Here is a 22,426-nt window from a genome sequence, read left to right as displayed (position 1 = left end):
CGCAGGATAAGTAAATGATTTTTCTTCTTCTTTGGAACATGCAAAAATTGAAGTACCATTATCGATCATGGGTTACATCTTCTGCCGGTTGGGTTAATTGGGGTGATGCTTTTTCTTTTTTAATGATTGATTTTATTTACTGATTTATTTGCTGCAGATATTTCTTCAATTGTGTGGACGCTCAGATGCCAAGGTTGTGTAAATGCCCAGTTTCTTCATGATTCTTAATTAGAAACTAATAATTATCACAGTTTTAAATCTAATTGCAATATATATTTTGGCAAAAGAAAAATTGCGGATATAAGATTAAGTGTCAATTTATTTTATAAACTGAAAAATAATTATCTGAAAGAAAAATAAATCGACCAGTATTTCATATTATAGCAAATAAAACATGTTAAATGCATCATCTGTTTTACCTTTATTAAAATATTGTAAAAACTAGTACAATACCGTTTGTCAAAAACGGTATTCTTTCAATATTACAAATAAAATGTTGGCATTGAATAAAAGATATATTTTTGCCAATGAATTTTTTTGATCCATTGACTCCGAGCTCGGCATTTATTTGAAACAGGTATTGAATTTATAACATTGAAAAATCATTATATTTTGATAAATCTTTATTGGTTTGGATAAAAAATTTTGCAATAACTTCCTCCACCCATCCTTATTCCCATTCGCCGTTTCCCACGAAATAAAAAAAGGAACAAATTTAAAAAAATGGCGTAGATTATTGATCGTGCATTTTTTAAATTGTGTGTGCATAGGGCTAATTTTCTAATTGAAAATAACGAATTAGCCCATATTTCATTTTACTACGCCATTTTCAAACAACATTTTGTTAATGTATGAAAGCAATTTTTAATAATTGATCCATGTTCGATAATTAATATGCTTAATAATAACAATAATAATAATAAATAGACTTAATAATATTGTCTATTTATTAATAATAATAAATAGACTTAAATTTTTAAAAAAATTAGTCAAAACGAATGTAATTTTATTAATATTGGAATAGGCGATTTAAGAGAAAGGGTTAGAACAATATTTTGACATCTGGATTTGGCGTTTAATATCCAATAATATTTAATTATTAAATTTAAAATTGATAAATGATTTTTTATGTTAATATACATTTCGCTTTTTAAAAATCAAAAAATTGATTTAAAAAATAATGAAAATAAAAGTATTGTGCAAATAAAAGTATACATTAAAAAATTGCAATTTTAAAATAAATATTCTTTATTAATCGTTTTAAAAAAACTGAATTTAATTTTTTTGACATTTTGAGTTTGCTTTATATTAAAAAGATCCTCAAGAGTATTATTCTATTTGCCATGTTCCTAAGTCAAAGTTTACTTTGCTTTTATTTTGCAATTATTACTAAGATTTCAATATTCCTTGATGGTTTCATTCCTCTATGTTCATATCCAGAAATTTAAAGTATTTGCACTAAAACATTTAACTAAATAAAAATATTTCCAATTTTGCATATTTTATGAGCAAATTATTTGAGAAGCAAACTAGAAACTTATTTAATAATAATAATAATAATAATAATAATAAAAAAACACAATTCAGTGAGGGAAAAAAAAATTAATGAAATTACTTGACGTAAAAGTATTACCTTAGTTCACTAAAACAGACATTTTCTAGCCTTTCAATGATTTTTCCGTTACATATTTTATTTTAAATCTGTATCCAATTCTTTAGAAAAATGCAATACTATAAAATTGCTATTGAAGGCGCTATCATGTGCTTGACTTGTTTGTCCCAAATTCAATCATTTAGCTTAAAAAAACTAAATTATTAATAACAATAGAATCCACAATTTTAAATTCCAACTGGGAATTTTTTTTTGAATTTATATTTATACTAGTACGTTCCAAAATCTAATTTTTATTTTGCACGGAATATTTAATATTTCCGTATTCTAATTAGACTACCCATCAAATTAGAATACCCTTCTATGCTATCTGATAACCATAGTAGATAAAGAGTCATCTAATTGGGTAATAAATTTGAATCATTGGTGAACCACGTGGAAGCCAGTTTATTACAAAAATACAAACCCAACATAATCCTGTATTAGATTAGATGATTAGAGCTATCAAGTGCGTATATTTGTATATAAAGGGATGTCAAGTGAGATTTCTTGATTTAACCCTTTAAAGGGCCATTTCTAGTCATTACGTTAAAATATTTTTGGCTGGAAATTAGAAGAAAAGGAATTCATTTAGCTTATTAGATAAATTTAATTTGATTAATTTGCTTAATTAAGTAACAAATCAAGACATCATTTTATATGAAATAAAGAACTAAAGCATTTAAATTTCTGTCTTTCCAAAAAAATTTGTCAGAACTTATGCCAACCTACTTAAATTCATACAAAGATTGATAAATTTGGTGGGAAGCATAATTCCCACGGCCCTAGAAAGGGTTAATTTTAGAGCAATTGTTTAGTAGAAATACATTTCCTAACAAATTTATATTTTTTACATTTCAACTGCTCCGTGGAATAGTTTCATAAAAACTACATCGTTTCAAAATGACTACATAATACCAAAATTACAAATATTACTTAGAAAAACTTTTTTTCGATTGATTAAAAATGAACATATTTCTTAAACCCTCAAAGTTATTTTTATAAAAAAATATGCTTAAACTTTATCATGGTAGTGTTAGAAAAGCAACTTTAAAATTTATTTTAAATATCTACCATTTTGATTAAAATGATGAATTTCACCAGTTATATTTTATTGTTTTAAGAGCTTCCTGAAATGGAGGAACAATATCTTTTGAGAAATAATGATACCTGGTGCGATATTTCTTGAATAGTTCCATTTTTTTAAATATTACTACTTCTAACATAAAACATATGTCTCAAAGAACACACATTTCAAGAGTGAAGTAACGAGAACATATTTATTCACCTCAAATATTACGGTCATTTCCAATTTTTCCAACAACATCAGTCTTTAAACAACAGTGCAACTCGAAACTTAAATATTTCAAAAACATAAAAGAGAGGCTCGAATAAAATATAACAATCGCAACACCTCCATGGAGCGAAATGCAAACCAAAAATAACCTTAATGCTCGTCTCCATACACAATACTCCGGGAAGACAAGGCTATTTGAATAGCACTTGGTACTTCCAGGTAACATTTCGGTAAAAGTAAACCTGCGAGAGTAATTTTCCTGCACCTTATTATGTACCTGTAAGGTGCCAAAAGGGAAATGGTTGGCACTTTAGCTTTTGTATAACTTTTCCTTCGAGGCAATAATATTGAAGAAGACTAACAAAGCCCAAGATGGGGAATGTTTCACTTCAGTTCTTTGGGGGAATAGTTTATTTGTTGTATTTGTGCAATTTTTTTATTTATTTATTTTCTTTTTTGTGATAAATTCATCGGCGAATATGTCGATGGTTGTTTTAAATGGTAGTTAAGCTAGAAGTTGAAGGTCTGAAATTCTTGCAGGTAATTATTTTCTGTTTGCGTTCAAATTTTTGTAGTTTGGGCACGATGTCATGTATTTGAGTATTGGTCGTTGAAGCATATTTATATCAATATAATTTGGATTGTATATTTACAAAATACATATGTAGCAAATACTGTGGATGTTAAACTATCTTCGTTACTATATCTTGACTTCTATCTTGAATTATATATATATATATATATATATATATATATATATATATATATATATATATATATATATATATATATATATATATATATATATATAATCTTTTCAAGTTTGTATTTAACTCTTAACTAAGAAGCTGAAAATTTAATACTTAACTAGGGAGGGGCGGTCTACGAGACCACATTTATTTTACACTCAAATTAAGTTGTGTAATGAAAGTATTAACATAAAAATCCGCCAATATATTCTGCAGATATTTTTCTAGTTATATACATATATTTTATAATTTTTTAAAATATATTATCATTGAAAAAGTAATTACGTTTGAAGGAACATTTTCTTATCAAATTTCATGTTACAACAAATAATACTCTTGAAAAAGTATATTACTTTTTCCAATAGTATTTATTTTTCCAGTATATAAAGGTATATAGAAAACAATTTAATAGAAAGTTCAGCAAATATATACAGAAAAGTTGTCAGTGGGTACAAATGACTTTTTTTTTACCGGCATCATTTTTACCCAGAAACCTGAGAGCATACGTAGCACGATTTTCGAGAGCATTTAAAGAATACAAGTTATGTACTAGTATAAAAATCAGTTTGAATTCTAGATATTTCTCTTGGTAAATTAATATATTTTAGAAATATTTCAAAATTCTTTAACACTAGAAAATTAATTATATTTGACAATACATATCAGAATCAGATTAATGCGAACTCTCATCGAAAAAATCCTCTATACAATTATCCTCATCACTAAAATTCCTTTCTGCTTCATTTAAAAGAATCTGGAGCTCTTCTTCATAAAGAGGATCAGTAGGTTGGATGATATTTTGAGGATCAAGTTTCAGAGCCATCTGTTAAGCATTATATAAAACTGGAACACTAAAAAAGAGCTCCGGTCTCACAGACGTCGCTCAAAGAAAGAGCTGAAATATTTTTTAAAAGCATGCGCTGAAACCGGTTGAAAAAGCGCATATGTAGTGAAGGTCACGAAGCAAGAAGCTACAGGGTCAATTCATTCGATTAAGCTAAAAATCGAATAGGGATGGCTAAAAGACCGTCCTTAGTGGTCTGAGATACCGCACCTCCCCAGTTATAAGTTTCGGTCATGTTCTAATATTGAATAATTGATGGGCAGAACTGAAATGAATGTTCATTAGAATTATAATAAAACATAGAAAATATTTTATTAGGCAACTACTGTCACAGCAAATCATTGTTACAAAAAAAAAAAATGGCTTTAACTTCTCTAAAAATTATTTATATGCATAATCTTTTTTCAACTAAACTGGGATGACCGATATTATTTGGGCAATGGTTAATTATGCGAAATAATGCTTTTAAATGTGAGGTCACATGATTAAAATATAACGAAATGGCCTTCTTGTAGCTTGCCGAGTGTAAATCTGCATTAAATGGAGAATTTGGATGCCATAATTAAATGTATTAACCAAATAACATAATCCATAAATGTGGAATAATCCACCGGAAAAAAAATAAATCATAATTTCCACAAAAACAATGTTTTAACAGAATTAAACAAAGGGTTCACACAAGTAATTTCAAGGGAGTGCTAAGTTAGCGCATGCTTGTTCTCCACATTTATTGCACAATTTAGTTTATAAGGCAATATGATAACATACAAATTTTGGAGTATAAAACAACAGTTGAAAAAAATTATAAATAATTTTCAGCTGGAACTTTTTTTTAATAAAGATGTTTGATTTTTTAAAAAATACATTATTAACAAAAATCTACAATAAACAATTTAAGTTAACAATTATGAACATTGACTGATGGATCATAAAATATGACTTTGATTAGTTTAGTTATATTAACGTCCTATTTTAAAGCAACACTAGGGCAATTTTGGGACGGACGTCGTAATTTTGAACCACTTTCAGATGACGAGGACGATACCTGAACTGGCACCCCATATCCAAATTCCACACCATACTAGTGGGAGGGCGTTCGGCCCCGACAGATTTAAAGTGCAACAGACCCGCTTACACGACGGGTCTTAGCTGGAATCGGGTCTCGAACTTAAATTCACCCGGATCCAAAGCCGAAACCTCACCAAAGGCCACCGCGGCCCCAAAATGATTGATTAGATGCTTACTCTAGAGGAACAAATATCTTAACCAGTAAACGTTTTCGACCTTTTCGGAAGATGCGTATCTAAATTGTCATATTATATAATAATTATAAATATAATAATTAAACAATTATATAAATATAATTCTTATTGAATAAAATCGTCATAATGCACAATGCTGTACTTTTTCGATGAAGAGTATACTCGTCAAAAACGGTCAACTCGTTAACTTAATGCTGAGAATGGTCAATTTTATTATAAAATTTCGGAAGTTCACGGATCATTTCATTTTTCATTTAATGTTGAAACAATATTTTTTGCAAAATTTTATTTCCGTTATTAGAACATTCAGATCATATATTTTAGATCTAAGTGTATATGAATTATTCATATACATGTATATAAACGTTAAAACATCGTTCAATTAGAAAAGAAATATATTTTACAAGAGGTTGCGTCCGAACTTTTGGCATATATTGACCATATTTCAATATATTTTATAATGCGATTTTTAATAGCAATTAAAAATTAAAATTAATAAAATATGAAACTTTATATTTTGATAAAATATAATGCGAAGAAAAATGAAGTGCTAAATAACATTTTACAAGATGATGATGCATAGTTTTGTTAAAATTTTGTAAATGGAACTATGTTTTCTTTATCAAAGATAGCAATAAAAAAATGCAGTTACTTTATTTTTATTGTTGTTAAGAATGAGTTAAAACCAACAGCAAACTAAACACCGTGGATAAACAAGCAAAATCTTGAAAAGAAAGAAACCTCATCAGATATTTACATCTTTCGGATCTACATCAACATTTCAGCGTTGTCCTTAAAGTCATGCACTGAATAATGCGTACATCTTTAGAAAGTATAAAATGATGAGGATGATAAACTTGGTCTGAATAATGAATGCTGTTAATACTTAATAAAGTTATAAAATTCTTTGCTTATTCTGAAATATGCTACCATAAATGCTTTATTTTTCTTGCTTTAAAAGGTAGTATTTATGAAATTTTAAAAGCTTGAGAGAATGTTAGTACTTGTGGTTAAGTCTTTACCTTGAAAGAAATATGGCTTCAGAGGTTGATATTCTAGAATTTTTTTTATTCGAATAACTTTTTTGTATCATTATATAAATACACTACATTTAAGATGAAGATTTAGTTCTCAAGTTCTTTTATAAAATTCATAAGTTATCAAATTTTGAAAACCTTTCTAAAATGTATTATTTATAGTATCTTAAGTGAAATATTTGTTTAGATATATTGCTTTATGCAGTAGATCGATACGTTTTCATTCTATTCGGCAACTGTATGCATTACCAACTGTTGCATCAATGTTATATGTGATGCATTTTGTTATTCTTTGGGAATATGCTACTCGAATATAAACCTTGGTCAGATGGAGATGATATCTGCTTGATCTTCAAATTTTCTCTGTTTTGCAACCGGGGGCATAAAAAAATGAATCAATTGAATGAAAGAATTCTGGACAACACAAAGTTTTATTTATGAAGACTATTACGAGATGATGAAACGCAGAAACAAAATTGACTCTTTGATTAGGTAAAAAGCTTTATTCAATAGAATCATTAATTTTTTTTTTAATTATTAGTTCTAAATTTTAAATTTGTGCCTTGGCCAGACAATGAAATAAACCATTTTTCTTATCTCCTCGTAATTTCGGAGATTAGCATTTGTAAATCCAATAGAAATTTACAGCATATCGGGATTATAATGGATAGCTATAATTGAATTTCGAAGCTATAACGAGTGAAGATATATTGTAAATAGATGGACCTCCAGATTGATTTCGTCGATTTGTCTTCGTCATGTTTTCTTAACTTATTTATTAAGAATACAGTAAAAGTTTTCTTCGTAAACCAACGGCAGGGTTCTCCCAAACAATGTATTTAAGTCTAATAAATGCATTTATTAACATTACGTTACAACAATTTAGATTACGATCTTTGAGAAAGGACTTATTAGATTAAGAATCTTTGATATTTTCTTAGAGATTATTCGTTGGAATGTTATTAATAGGCAAGTAACCGATATCTGAATTTTCAATTAAAAAGTCTTTTTTCCGGCCAATTAAAATAAAAATTTGTTAAAACCTGAATGGTATCTCTACCATGTATTAAACTACCACTCAATATAATTTTAAGAAATGATTTCTGAATCCATAAAACTATGTAAAGGCTATAAACTTAAGCGTCATAAATACGAGCTCTAGCAAACAAGATCATATTTAACACTAGAGGCTAGAAACTGTTGTTTCTTATAGTACTTGCCATGGACAAGCCCACTGTTCAAAAACAGCCGATTTAAGACTAAGGGGGAGAGCCTCTTGTTTTTATTGTAGAGCCTACTTGGGCCAAGAGTACGACTTGACTACTCACGCATCACTCATTCGCTTGCACAACCGCTTTTTACAGGAGGGCACATTCACACAACTCACAGATAGAACAGGAACAACCATGCCCAAACCGGGACTCGAACCCGGGACGCCCAAATGACGGAGAAGATGCGCTACCCCTATGCCAGGACGCCGGCAGGCTAGAAACTGCTTCCATGAATTGTAAGGCACGAAAAGCCACAAATACTGCAAATCGCGGCACTCATACCTTCATAAAAGTATTCATAAAAATTTCATTCGGAAATCTGGAAGGCAAATTTAGATCCTTTACAGCTAAGCTAATGTTAATAACCAATGTAAAATTAATGTTTCATAAATCTAATTTCATGCAAAATTAGGGCTTTAAAATTAATTTTTTGACCCCTAACTCCCAAGATATTGCAGTTATCGAAAAACTTTAAAAATACGAAAGTTGTTTGTCTTAACGAGAAGCTAATTTGATCTATTTTTTTGTCTTCAATATTAAGGAAATTGCGAATACTTCAAACCCCACCATTTCAGACTCCCCTTTTGAGTTATATGGGCCAATTATGACGTCATCCGAGTTGTTTACATTTTTAACAACATATTTCAAGCCAGTTAAAATCTAAACAACATTACTCTAGTTTTCGTGTTCACAAGATAACACTGGCAAAGCGTTAGACGCATATTATATAAGGTTTTGAATGAAGGATGGTTTTGGGTTCTAGGGACCATAAGCGGTGAAGAATTGAAGAAATTTTCTTAAAGTCATGTCGTGAGAACCATTGCCATAGGTATTCTTCCTACAGGAATTATATTACAAATTGCCTATTTGAAAACACATTGAAACATTCAAAGCAGTATAAACAAATGATCCATAGAGTATAAAATCTATAAATGATAGACTAATACTTCTTAAATCTTTCCTACTATGAAGATTTGAATTGACAATTATTTATCTATCTCACTTAATATTTTTGCTTCTCTTAGTTTAATAAATTTCAATTAAACCGAAATAACCACAATAACGACAAATCAGTTTAACACATATTGCTTGCCAATGGATTTTAACCCCCCCCCACGTTTTTCGCATGCGTTAGAATGGGTTTAATTCGCCAAAATAGGGGTAAAAGTAAAGACAAAAGGAGGCGATGTATACATTTAATAATGAAGTAAACCGATTATTCGCGGACTGAATTAAAATAATTCTGTCAGAAACGACACGATACTCGCATAAACGTGAAAAAAATGATCAAAAAAGTATCTAATTGGCAGAAAATCAAGGTCAAATAATGACGGATTCTAGAAATGTGGTCATCCTTCAGCGTCTACCCATTTGTGATACGAAATCGTCGAAAAATGATCGTCTCAGTATATAGAAACTGAACAATATACAGTTTATTAAAGGTTTCAAATGGATTACTACTTTTAGTTAAAGAGATGCCCGAGTTTCAAATCACTCGAGTTCAAGAAATATTTTGAAGCTTCAGCAACTTAATTCCCATAAGTCAGAAGTAATACAACCACGTTTGCTGTAGCAAATTAGAAAAAAAAATCGAAATAAAAAATGTTTACTTTAGTAAGTATAAAAATAATTCTGTGACACGGAATATTAACATTCCGCATAGAATAAATAACTTGCGACTGATTTTATTCGAAGTAATTGCCCCTTGGTGACTCGATAAAATAGCGAGAAAAACCTTTAAAATGAAAGGCACTATAATGTTCTAAACTTATATTTTAAATATTTCATTGGTAGAAATTTGAACTTCCTATAAAGGGAGGAAATCAATTAGATATTAGAAATAAATTTCACTTTGGTTGGTAAATAAAGAAGATAGAGAGACTCAAGAACATGAAACCTTTGATTTCAAAGAATAAAGATAATTTATAATTATTCCATGATGCAAAATTTCAGTTAATTAACAAAATAACTAAAAATAATTCTATTACACGGGATATGTAACATGCCGCATAGAATAAATAACTTTTGACCGATTTAATTAGAAATAATTGCTCAATCAGAGACACGATAAAATAAAGTAAAAAACCCTTTAGAACATTATAATGACTTTTCCTTTGAAATTGAAATTTTAAATATTTCATGGGTAGAAATTTGAACTTCCTGTAAAGGAAAGATGTTTGGCTATTAGGGATCGAACTCGTTTTGAGTGGTAAAGAGAGAGCAGGATAGAAAGACTCCAGAACATGAAACTTTTGATTTAAAAATATACAGAGAATTTCTAATGATTCCATAATACGGAATATCATTTACTTAACACAAAAATAGGTGCAAGCTTGTTAGATTGAAAAAGAATCTTCAATGCTATCAACATCGAGCTCTGCTATTAGTCGTCTTAGCTGCTGCTTCGTCGGTGCTCTTAGAAGATACAAGAAAATTAGATATAATTGAAAAGTCCTTATTTTACAAGTTATCATAGGAATTTTAACGAATTTTACATTTGCTGCACCGTGTTAAAAATGAGTAATAGATATTCTGAAAAAATCGCTGGCAAATAACCCAAAAGTATGTTTTATGAATTATACTTCATCTTAATCCAAAACATAAAATAAATGTATTAATAAGCATTTGAACAAAACAAAATTCTTCCCTTATTAAATGGCAGTTTTTATAGCACAAACGAAACGCATAAAAGATAAATGTATTGAGAAGTAGTAACTAATGCCTTATGTAGACATGTCTGACAAAGGAATTAGCTGTACGGTAAAACGCTTACATTGCTTGATTTTGCTCGGCTAAGCTAGCAAAAAAATAGTTGCTTTTGCTTAGCATGGTATAGTGAAACTGGAAATATTCGTTATAAAAAATCTATTATATTTTCCGTTTTCCCTCCCAATTTTTTAAAAAAAATATTATTAGGACCGTTATTCCCCAAAGTGAAAAAAAGTAATGAATATAAAGAAAATTATTACCAAAAATTATTTCGAGCCATTTCCTTTTCTATTATACATAGTAATAGCAAAAATTCAGGCACTTGAGTACTGATTTAGATTAAGGCCATTGGGTATATTTCCTGATTTTTTAGATTACGCCGATTTCGTTAACCTCCATTCTACATAAGATGCCACAATTTCGCAAGGGTGGAAGTAATACCGAGTTTACTTGGAGATCTTTAGATGATTACATCAAAAGCCTCGAATCACATTCTATTTAAAATATCAAAGTGGTTGCATTTTCATGTTTGCTTGGCGAGTTTCAGATTGCATCACGATCGTCAACGCCAAGTTCATAATCGGTAAGTTGCCGATTGTTTGCATTTTCTGGCGACTTATTGCAACGTACATAAATGAACATAGAATCAAACAGGTACAGGCATTTTTTTCTCGATAGTGGCTCAGGTTCCTATCCTCTTTTCGGAAAGCGTTGTCATTTGGGATACAAGACCACCCTTGAATCTACTAATTAGTGTCAAACTATTATTTAGGCATATTAACTCTACAATTCAGAGAAAAAAATAAAATAACTCTGCTGTAAGCTGAATTCCGCATGAAGGGTAAAGACAAAACTGTCAGAACAGAACATTTTATTATGGAGTTGATCAAATCCTTCAGGAAAAAAAGGATTTCTGGCAGTCCAGCAAGCGACTTCGGAGGGAGGATATTTAAACATTTTCTTCAAAAGAAAATTCAATGTGTGACCCGATTTCTCAGGATCTTTGAAAGAGTGTGAAGGTCCATCATGCATTACTGATTGCACTCTGCTTCGTTGAAGATCGGAAACTTTTTACAACATAAGGATTTTGCTCTCTGTATTTGGCTTTTTTTTTGTATTTTTCGTCGGTGCTTAAATAAAAACATTTCTTGTATTTAAGAAAATACAGCAGGTGAAACTTTATTTCATTCATCAATATCTCTTATGCTTTGAATAATAAAAGCTACTATCTTTATTCAAAATGTAAAAAGTTATATTTCTACTTTACAGAAAATTTTATGTAATTCATCAATAAAAAAATATTTTGTATTATTTAAAGAAATTTTAAAAATTATATGCTTTACAGATATATAACTTTACTGACAAATTAGTTAGTCGATATATTTATTGTGAAGTTTTGTCTGAGAGAATTAGGATTGCTTTCGCAATTTTTAACTCAAATGAGAACACCTGAAGCAATATCTATTTCTCTAAGTTTCAAAAACTTTCAAATGTTATATATTCATAAGAATGTTAATTTTATTAAAACTGCATTTGAACTCTCCAAGCATCAATTATTTTCGACAGAGCTTGGGCGATAGAAGTTTAAACCACTCCACGAATTTGCCAAGCATAAAAATATATGTACGATTTATTAGAACTATTTTTCTCTTATTCCGTGTTTCGTTTATCGTCTTTCCGTCCAAATGAAACCAATCAATTTTCATTAGTAAATTTTCATCAAATGCAGGGCTTAATATTATAGTGTTTTTCATATCCACCTACTAGTGTTTGTTGTAGATCATTAAATTAAAAATATCATTGGAAAGCCATCTAGTTTTAATACAACATTTTGAAATAAAAAAAAAAAATAAAAATATTTCCTTTGCTTTAAGAAAAACAACGATAGAGTAAATTCTCAGGCGCTTTTGTAAAGGATAATTTGAATGGGAAAAGCCAGTTCTTTCGATATAAATACTAAAGGTATCCAATTAGATTTGGAGATTTTAACAAAATATTTTAATGTTTATATGATTTATTTTTATTAATATAAAATTTAAATAATGAATAAGAGTGAAATAATTTAAATATATATGCAGGTTTTGAGGAAGCACATTTTTAAGTAAATTTGAGTATTTATGAAAACTAGGATTGTTCTTAAGAAAAAAAATATCACTTTTTTTTTCATTTTTCTTTGCAGCATATCTTAGAGTGCAACTATTATCTAAGAATTATATTCAAAAATAAAATTTATGTGCTTAATACATGGAATTATCTATGAAATTTAGTTTTTTTTATTTTAAGAATATTTATTTCAAAACAATCTACTTCTAGAGAATACATGAATCCACTTCTTAAGCACTCAACATCAAACCCGTTGTTCATTATACTCTGCATAAAATAACGAGCATTAATTATAAATTTTATTAAGATACGATTTTGTTTGGGATATGACGATAGAATTATGAAAAAAATATTCTATTTCTATTTTAAAAAACTATTCTATAAAACTAAAAAAACTATTTAAAAACATTTAAAATTTTTAAATGCATATAAATAAACATCACTTTACATGCCAATACTTTGCTGCAACTTGGCTTCAAACAAGTCTTCTTGGCTAACAAAATAAAGATATCCGTGAAAACGAAAACCATATTTAAAACTTCAAAAAGCAAATTTTCATCCAAATTCATTTTTTTCAACTTAATAAGATACCTAAAATTTAAAAAAAAAAGCTTTTAATATTTTATCCCATAATGTATATCGCCATTTAATGGACTTGCTTATTAACTATATAATTATAGATGCTCTCAAACGTAATAGTCAACAAACGAGTAAAATATATAAATTATATTTTGTAATAAAAAAAGGAATTATACCATTATTCTATAAAAGATTTCCCAGATTAATACTATTTATATAAGTGATTATGCATACAGACAGCAAATTTTCAAAAATTCTTCTCGGGGAAACAAATATACTTATCCGAGTCGACAAAAATGTTGACCTAGTATTCGAGCCGACTATGGGTATTGAAAGGATATTTGTTCATAAATTTCTTGGAAATGTATTATTTATACACTGGTATTTTTTGTAAGCTTACATATGTAAGCAATAAAACTTCTATATGTGTGAAGAAATGTTCCCATTTCTTATGGAAGTGGTATTCATCAGATTAAGATTCCGTTTCATAAATTCAGGGAAGAAAATCAGGAATTTTCTTTGTTTTTCCCATGATGTCTGGAATATAGTCTGTAAAATGTACCGTAAAATTCGAAATTTGAATATATCAGTACAATACAGGATATATTCAGCTTTATAATCAATAATTCTGCTTGCGTTTTCCCATAAATATAGAAACGAAGATTTGGATGCTCGGTTAACATGTTTTAGTAGAGTATAGTATTATTATTGCTTTATAAGCAAAAATAACACATCTTGTTATAAAAAATTCAATTCTTATTAATATTTAAATTTCTCAATCCTGAATGTATTGAGGAATTAAAAAAATGATTTATCCATACTAAAAATAATTTGTGGTTTAACATTTTGTATTTATTTTTGGCAGATCCCCCCCCCACGATTAAATTCTAAGTATATTTTCGACATGTAAAAATATCCAAATCAATGTAGTTATAAAATATCCATCTATTGATTTACTTTTGATTGATCGCCTGTAATAAATTCATTGAAAAAATGGGATATTATAATCGAATTTCCATTAGTGAATTCTTATATGTATCTAAATATACTTTTGGGCAAATTTTTCTATTATAAAATAGGTTTGGATTTTATATGTTAAGAATTTTATATTTTTTTAGATAACTCAATTTTAGTCTGTTTTATTTTAAATGTTTAATAAATGTATTATTGTTTTTTAATCTTTTGAGTGAGTCATTTCTTTTTTATTTGAATTCTTGCAATCTGTTTCATTAAATTCATCAATTATTTATGGTATTTCAATATGCGCAAGCCTCTTAAATGTTTTCGCTATGGAAAGCCAAAAGCTTATTATCGTGTCTTGAAATTCAAAATATTAAATTGTAGGGCTCAATTTCATTAGATCAACCTTCCATTTAAAAGCGATTTGACAGCCAATGTATAACTAACATTTTCAACCGTAACTAATTTTTTCAACCGTAATCATACTGAAAAAAATACACCCGAGTCAGCATTTTATTGGCTAGATTTCGCTTCGAATCTTGCTTATTATCTATCAACCACACAACGACTCGTATTTTTAAAACAAAATACAACATATATTAATTGTGCGGTATTTCAAAATGGTTTCAGTGAATGCTTGATTAATCATTTTTTAAGAATCTATCGTAATTAAGAAATTTAACTATCTTAATCACTGAGCATATCAAGATGTGATAATATAACTACTGAAACCATATTTTCTTTGGAAATATGAAAAATATATAAATTAGTGAGAATTTTATAAGTGATACAATAGAAATTATGATTACAGAATCGTAAAAGCAAAGAATTATATTCATTTTTATTGAAAAGGTTTTAAATTAATAAGCAAATCTAGGCTAAAACATTTTACTTTGTCGCATATTTCTGGGTTCTTAATTCTGTTAAATTTTTGCCATTTTTAAATTCAATAAATTATTGCGAAACCAATATGGGGAACACATCAATATCAAAATTCAAATTTATAATTTTATATTTCTTGAAAAAAATTGGATATATTATCCAGCGTAGTACTGTTACATTACAGAGGAAAGATGTATATGAAATTCTAAAAAATAAGTACATATAAGAACATATAGCAATAAAATTATTCGTCTTGAACTACTTTGCATTTTTTTAATGCATAGTAAAATTTCATCGCAATTTTTATTAAACTTCTGAGTAAGTTAAACCGGAATATACAATTTATATAATAGGAAATATTAAAATATACCTAAATGAGAGCATTAAAAATAGGTATCTAAACTCAGAAGTTTTTTGAGGTATCTAAATGTTTTATAGTAAAAGATGAAAATAAATTCTCATCTCGTTTTTTATTGTTATCTAAATTCTGAACATTTTCTTTTACAGTCGCACATTTTATAGAATACATGGGCAAATGAAAGAGCAAAGATTGTGTTAAAATATGTTTAACTTTATATAAATAAACTTTATTAGATAATCTTATTTAAATAAATAAAAAAAGTCAATGTATTTTTCAAAAATAATTCGTTTAATTTATCAAGCTTATTTTTCTAAGTTTTATTCTGTAAATGGGATATGTTACAATTAAATCCACCAGCGTCAACATTAATCCTGTAGATTTGCTAAATTTCCACTTATTTCCTTTTATATCATTTATTTCCTCTCAAAATATTTCAAGAATTATAGAAAGTTTTATATTTAACATATTATAAATTTTGTTGTTATTGAAAGCAATTGCAAATACTTTCGTTTCGAAACAAAAACAAAAGAAATATTTTATTCAGTTAAGATTTTTGTATTTTTATTTATCGTCTAGAAAATGATAAATCGCCTTGCGAAACTCATTGTCAAACAAGTACGTATTTTAAATTACATTTTAAGTGTACTTTTGTTTAATAAAGTAATATTTATCATGCTTCAGAAATAATCAAAAAGTGAAAAGATTTTAAATGCATCTAAAATGCAAAAGACAAATTAGAAATTCATCGAATTGCCATTACATACAGATTTAAATTATATTTTTAATTTCTTTAACTTTGAAATCGTTTGCTAAAATTATATGTTATATTATTAGCATCATAATTTACCATTTCAAACAATTTTTTTTACACAAACTCAAAAAGATGTTTGATACAAAATAATTTTCATAAATTTCTGAATAAAAAGTTTAAATGAAACAAACTAAAACAATACTTCAGTTTAATATGAATCCGCATTGCTTGATAAAAACTAAATTCTTAATGCTAGTAGTCTAAAGAAAATGTTTAAATGTTTTAATTTATATATATTCGATTACGAATAATGCCATTACTAATTGACCATTTTCTTAAAAAATCACAAAATTTCTGTAAAATCAATAAAGTTATACAAATTTATATTTTAAAACATCTTGAAATACATCAGAGGAATTTAAAAATTAATTGAGAATCAAAAATGGGAATAACACCTTGTCTTCATTAGTTTTTTTTACGATGCGATATCGGTTTTTAAGTAAGCTAGGAAAAAATATTAAAAAAGAATTAAAAATCCCATCTTAATCCTTTCCATTTAGAGTAGCAAAAAAAAAAAAAAAAAGTACGAAAATCTCCCAAATTTAATCTTAATATTTTCGATTTCAAGCTTCATCTCATTATTTCCGGTTTTAACAAGAATCCGTTATACGTTGTATTTGACAAATTATCAGTAAATTCAAGAATTAAAAAAAAACGAGGTAAACTCTCAATTTAAGAAGTTGCGACACATTTACTATTTTTTATAAAGGCAATAAGAATTCAAGTTCAAATACATGAGTTACGAAATAAACTTATAAACATCAATACACAATAAATGAATCTTAATTATTTCATTCAATGTCCAAATATTTTATTATTTAAATAGCATTAAATGATTTAGTTTATAATGTTGGCGATGACTATAATAAAAATGAAATCAAAAGCAACGACACATAATCTAATAATATCAGGAAATCAAAATAAAATAAGAATTCCTTAATTAAATTTTTTGAATCTTATTGTTGTATTTTGTTGCAGTTTATAAGATTCAAAACCATGATTCATATCATAATTTTGATGTTTCCTACAATTGGTGTAAATATGGTATGCAACTTATGAAGTTTTAAGATCATTATTTAAACAATACATCAAATAAACAATTGGCTAGTATTAAACAATAATTAAAATCTTCTTTTAAAATAAAAAATTTAAATGTTTTTATTCCCACATTAATTCAAAGATAAGGTTTCCATCTCATCAGCGCATCAGGTAAAAATTCGTCAGTTTAGTACATTTAAATATATCTTAAAGACTGAGGAATATATTAAATTCTATTATAATTTCAGAAATTCAAAACAAAGATTTTTTTTTTTATTTTAAATCAAAAAATAACAAGTTTCCGAGTAATTTTTGAAACAATTAAAAGTGTATTGTATTGCAATGCTTTTTTTTTTTGTTTGCTAATTCAGTCAAAAACTTCAATTCACTAGATATTCTAAAAATATATTCTAATTTCCAAATCCAGAACATGCTTTTTGCTTAAGAAAAACTATATAGAAATCTTTAAAGCAATTAAAATAAACTGCAAACGATTTCCAAAATAAAGTTCAACGTTTCTCAAAAAAGGATTAAATGCATCTTAGAAATATTCCCTTCAACATAATTAAACATTGATTGTAGCTCAATTTGAAATAATTCTAGGCAATAATTTGAAATGTTCAATACATCTCAACTATAAAATCAATGTTTATATAATATCTTGCATCATAAAAATTAATTATGAATCAAAATGAAATTAATACGACTAAATGAAAGCCATTAGCTTCAGGCGATAGTCTAATACAGTTTAACATATCTCAGAAATGAAATAAATAGTCGCTTTCTACTTTGAATAATAAATAATGGAAAATTATATAAAGAAAAATTAATGAAAGTTTAACTGCGAGGAAACCATGTAATAGCTAAATAATTTATCATATCTAGATAATAAAAGTAATGGTTATTTTTTCCATTTTATGTTGCAAATAATTAAAATAGAATTACAATAAGATTTATAAGATGAATTGAATTGTAATCGTTGTAGGTGAGGCAGTAAAATAAGTGTTCATTTTATTCCTTCAGTACTGAATTATTTAAATAAATTCTTCATCAAAAATGCAAAGTAGCTTATTCGTTTTTCTTTTACAATAGTCAGCATGTCAAATTCAGATTTATTTTATTAATTTCGAAATAGTCATGAAAATTTGGTAATGACTTACAGCTGAATAATATGCGAATTGTATCAAAAAATTAGTTAAATCTCTTTCAAGAACCTGCTTTATACCACTAAAGTAAATTCATTAAATCCGAAGATAAGAAAAGATCAAATCAAAAGTCAATTTAAAATTATAAATTAAGAAATTTCTATAATAAGGATACATTTAGTTTATGTCATTCTAAAATTGAAATTATGGCTAAAATCCCAATAATTAAAAAAAATGTTCATACGACATTCAGAGCCAAAAATATACAAGCCTAACATCGTTATAAATTCTTGTATTTATAGGAACAAAAATGCCTAATACATATTCTCAACTTGAAGTTCACGATCATATTGTCAAATTAAAAATAATTTTTTTAAATAAGAAATAAAAATAGTCATGGTAATTTGGTAATGTCTTTGAAACTGAATAATTCACAAGAGAAATATATCCCATAATTAAATTTCTTTCAAAAATCTTGCATCATACCGTTAAAATGGAATCATTTACCCTGAACTTTGGAAAGAAAAATTCGATATTACATATTAAAAATTAAGGAATTTTTATAATGAGTATAAATTCAGTATATGCCACTTTTAAATTAAATTAAATTTATGTGAAATCACTGTAATTTTAAAAAAAAATGCTCGTGTGACATTCAACCAAAAATATATAAAACCTTGTTATAGATTCTTGTATTGATGGGTACAAAAATGCCTATTATATATTCTAGACTCGAAGTTTACGATCAGATTTCCACTATCGCTTGTTCCATCATAGGCAAAATCATGAACACGGGACAATTAACCAAATTGCAGTGACGGCAAAAATCCATTAAAAAGCTGATCGCAATCAGTCACGCAAAACAAAAACAGAACACACAATGCTCCCAATTCCTTTTACAAACAAATTACTGGAAATAAATATGAATATTGCATGACTTACCACTTGAGATGGAAAGAGCAATGGCGAGCAAATATATCACAATCATGCTTCAAACAAGTCAAAATTGGCAGTCAGCTAGGACAGAACTCTGTTACAGGCTGTTACGGGAAATGTAACAGTGCATTAATCAAGTCAAACACAGAACCAGTCGGTCAATGCAGGCACATTTCAGTTTTTTGTGTCATCACATTCAACGTATTGATGCAATTGTTAGAGAACTGCACGCAAAAAATATCCAGCTTTTGTTTCTATGGGTAATATAGGGGAACAAGTTGGACCTGTTGATTGGGTTCTGACGATATCGATCACAGGATCATTATATTATCATACGTCACGGCCTATATCGATAGCAAAAGAAAATTTGATCGTCAAACCGTGTTATTTGCAGTTAGGTTATTACCCATAATGCTTTTAGATAAAACCATATACAGGTATTTTCTTCATTTAACATTTTGTGCACTCTTTTTCCTAATGGTATATGGTCACGTAGATTATACGCGTTAAGCAAGTTTCATAAATGTTTTTCGACTGTAATTTGAGTATCAGATGTTACTTTTCGTGCTTTTATAATAGTATTTTAATGTTCGTCAAGTTGCATCTATCCGGTCAAAACCAATATATTAGCATTGATTTCCAATACGGCAGAAAAGTTTAACACATCCAAGTTTTATGCGAATTGATAAATATCCAAATGTTAAAACCACTGATATATCATTTACATTATATATATATCACTTGGAATGAAAGTTTACTGACAGAGTTTCAGTTAAAGAGTTTTAAAAATTCGAACAACTTCAAGAATTTTTGATAAATGATATATAAACTGTAGATTTAAATACTAGACAAACTAAAAATAGTCATCACTAAAACGTTTTAGAATTCTTTCAAGAATCCTAGTTGAAAAATCACAATTTCATAATTTAAAAAAAAAATCAATCATAATTTATGACGTATAAATTTTTATAAAGTTTCCGAATTTTAAAGAAATTTTAAGTTGGAGTATAGTTTATAATAATTAGTTCGATATGAATTTTAATTCGTTTCCTCTAAAGTAATAAAAAAATCAAATTCAAAATAATCCAATTGCCTCTAATAAAAACCTTCACTTCTGTAGCTGTGTCACATCACGAATATATCTTGAACAAATGTGAAGAAAACATTTTCTGAACAATCCAACACTATATATGTGCTGAAAACAACAATCTCAAAGCGAATCTTCCAAAGCGGACGAAACGGGAAACGTGTGCTGAAAACCGGAGTACCACGTGGGAAAACTCCACAGTCCAGGAAAAATCGGGAGCAGCGTTTTCCCCACAGTGTCGGACCACGCTCTGAAGGAGAGCGATTCGTGTAGTTCACTTTTAGGGAGAGAGAGAATGGTCTGCGCATGTGTGCCCGCGCAGCTTCGATTGATGACCGGCGATGCCTAATTTGAAGAAAAATGTGACTAAAGAATAAAATCGAATGGTTTCGCTAAAGCCATTCTGAATTTGATGAGGGCGATTTTAAAACATATATGATATGTTTTTATATACAGAAAAAATAAATCAATAATTTTTTCAAAAACTAAAATCAATTTTTAAAAATAATATTAGGATCCTAGAAATAATTAATAAGAAAATGTGAAATGAGATAAACGAAGTTTCGTTAATTTGTTCGTTAAATCAAAGCCATATCTTCAAGCATAAAAGAAAATACTTCAGGCTTTTGATGATAAATTCGGATGTAGACTAGTGTCTTTCTAAAATGAGACATTTTTTTTTTATAGTGACAATTTTAATACGCAGAAAGTCATGTTTTTTAGGAATGTTTTGTAAAAAATAAATTTCTTATTTATATTTTTAAGTTTCTTATTACCGAAATTCTATTATGCCATAGTCCTAGAATGCCATAGTCCTCGCTTTAAAGCATTAAGTGGGTGATTGATTTTACGATTCAGATAATGGATAGTATTAATTATCGATGATTTCACATTTTAGTGAAAACGATTTATGTAATTAAACTTTAATTGAATAATATTTGGTATCGTTATATATCAAAATTTTATTTTAAAGATAAATGAGATTATTTGAATCACAATCAGCTACCCAAGATGGTATCTAAGACATCATCCTACTTTTTAAGTATTTGCATAAAACAACAATGAAATTTAATAATTTAATTTTACATCATCTTGCCATGTTCAGTTTCATAAATTATTACATGTGTGTAATTTTCCTTAGTTAATTTTTGAAATTTCATACTGGTAACGTGTCAGCTTTGGCTCTATGTTTTGAACCCGATTTCACAAAAGATCCTTTGTGTATGCGGGCTTGGTGCACGTTAAATATGACAGAGATATGTAAACGATCTTCTGTTAGTTTTGTACAAATCATAAATTTGTTTCCTGAACATCATTAGTCGACGATCGAAGCGGAGACCTCAATATCATGCTGGCACTCTAGGCTACGGATCTAGGTTCGCAACCCGATGTCGCGAAAGATCCTATGTATATTCAGACTTGGTGAACATTAAATAAGATGCTGATAAACAAACTACCTACCATAAGTTTTATGCACAGAATTAATTTGTTTCCTGAACATCCTTAGTTCACAATTGAAGTGAAAACCTTAATAGATGTTGGTTCGCTTTTGGTTTTGGATCTAAATTCGAATCCCAATTTCATAAAATGCTTTTTGCGCATGGAAGCCAGGTTTGATCCCCCGCTTTAAATTTGGCAAGGGGGTCAAACGTCATTCTTCACGACTCAGAGACTCTTATTTTACATTCAAGATAAATTTAAATA

General features: G+C 28.0%; 1 protein-coding gene across 4 annotated transcripts in view; it reads right to left on the bottom strand.

Moving 5' to 3' along the window:
- The window catches only part of LOC129957597 (cell adhesion molecule Dscam2-like), a 929,106-nt gene extending 908,662 nt beyond the window's left edge, over positions 1-20,444 (bottom strand). For all 4 annotated transcript variants that reach the window (XM_056070014.1, XM_056070015.1, XM_056070016.1 and 1 more), the window contains exon 1: positions 19,642-20,444. In XM_056070014.1, the coding sequence (XP_055925989.1) occupies positions 19,642-19,687 (46 nt within the window). In that variant the 5' untranslated portion in view covers positions 19,688-20,444. The remainder of the gene's footprint in view (positions 1-19,641) is intronic.
- Positions 20,445-22,426: the final 1,982 nt, after the last annotated feature.

This window comes from Argiope bruennichi, chromosome 11, assembly GCF_947563725.1.
Source record: "Argiope bruennichi chromosome 11, qqArgBrue1.1, whole genome shotgun sequence".
In the NCBI taxonomy this organism is placed as follows: Eukaryota; Metazoa; Arthropoda; class Arachnida; order Araneae; family Araneidae; genus Argiope; species Argiope bruennichi.
The sequence above is the reverse complement of the archived record's forward strand: the minus strand, read 5'-3'. Positions and strand labels throughout refer to the sequence as shown.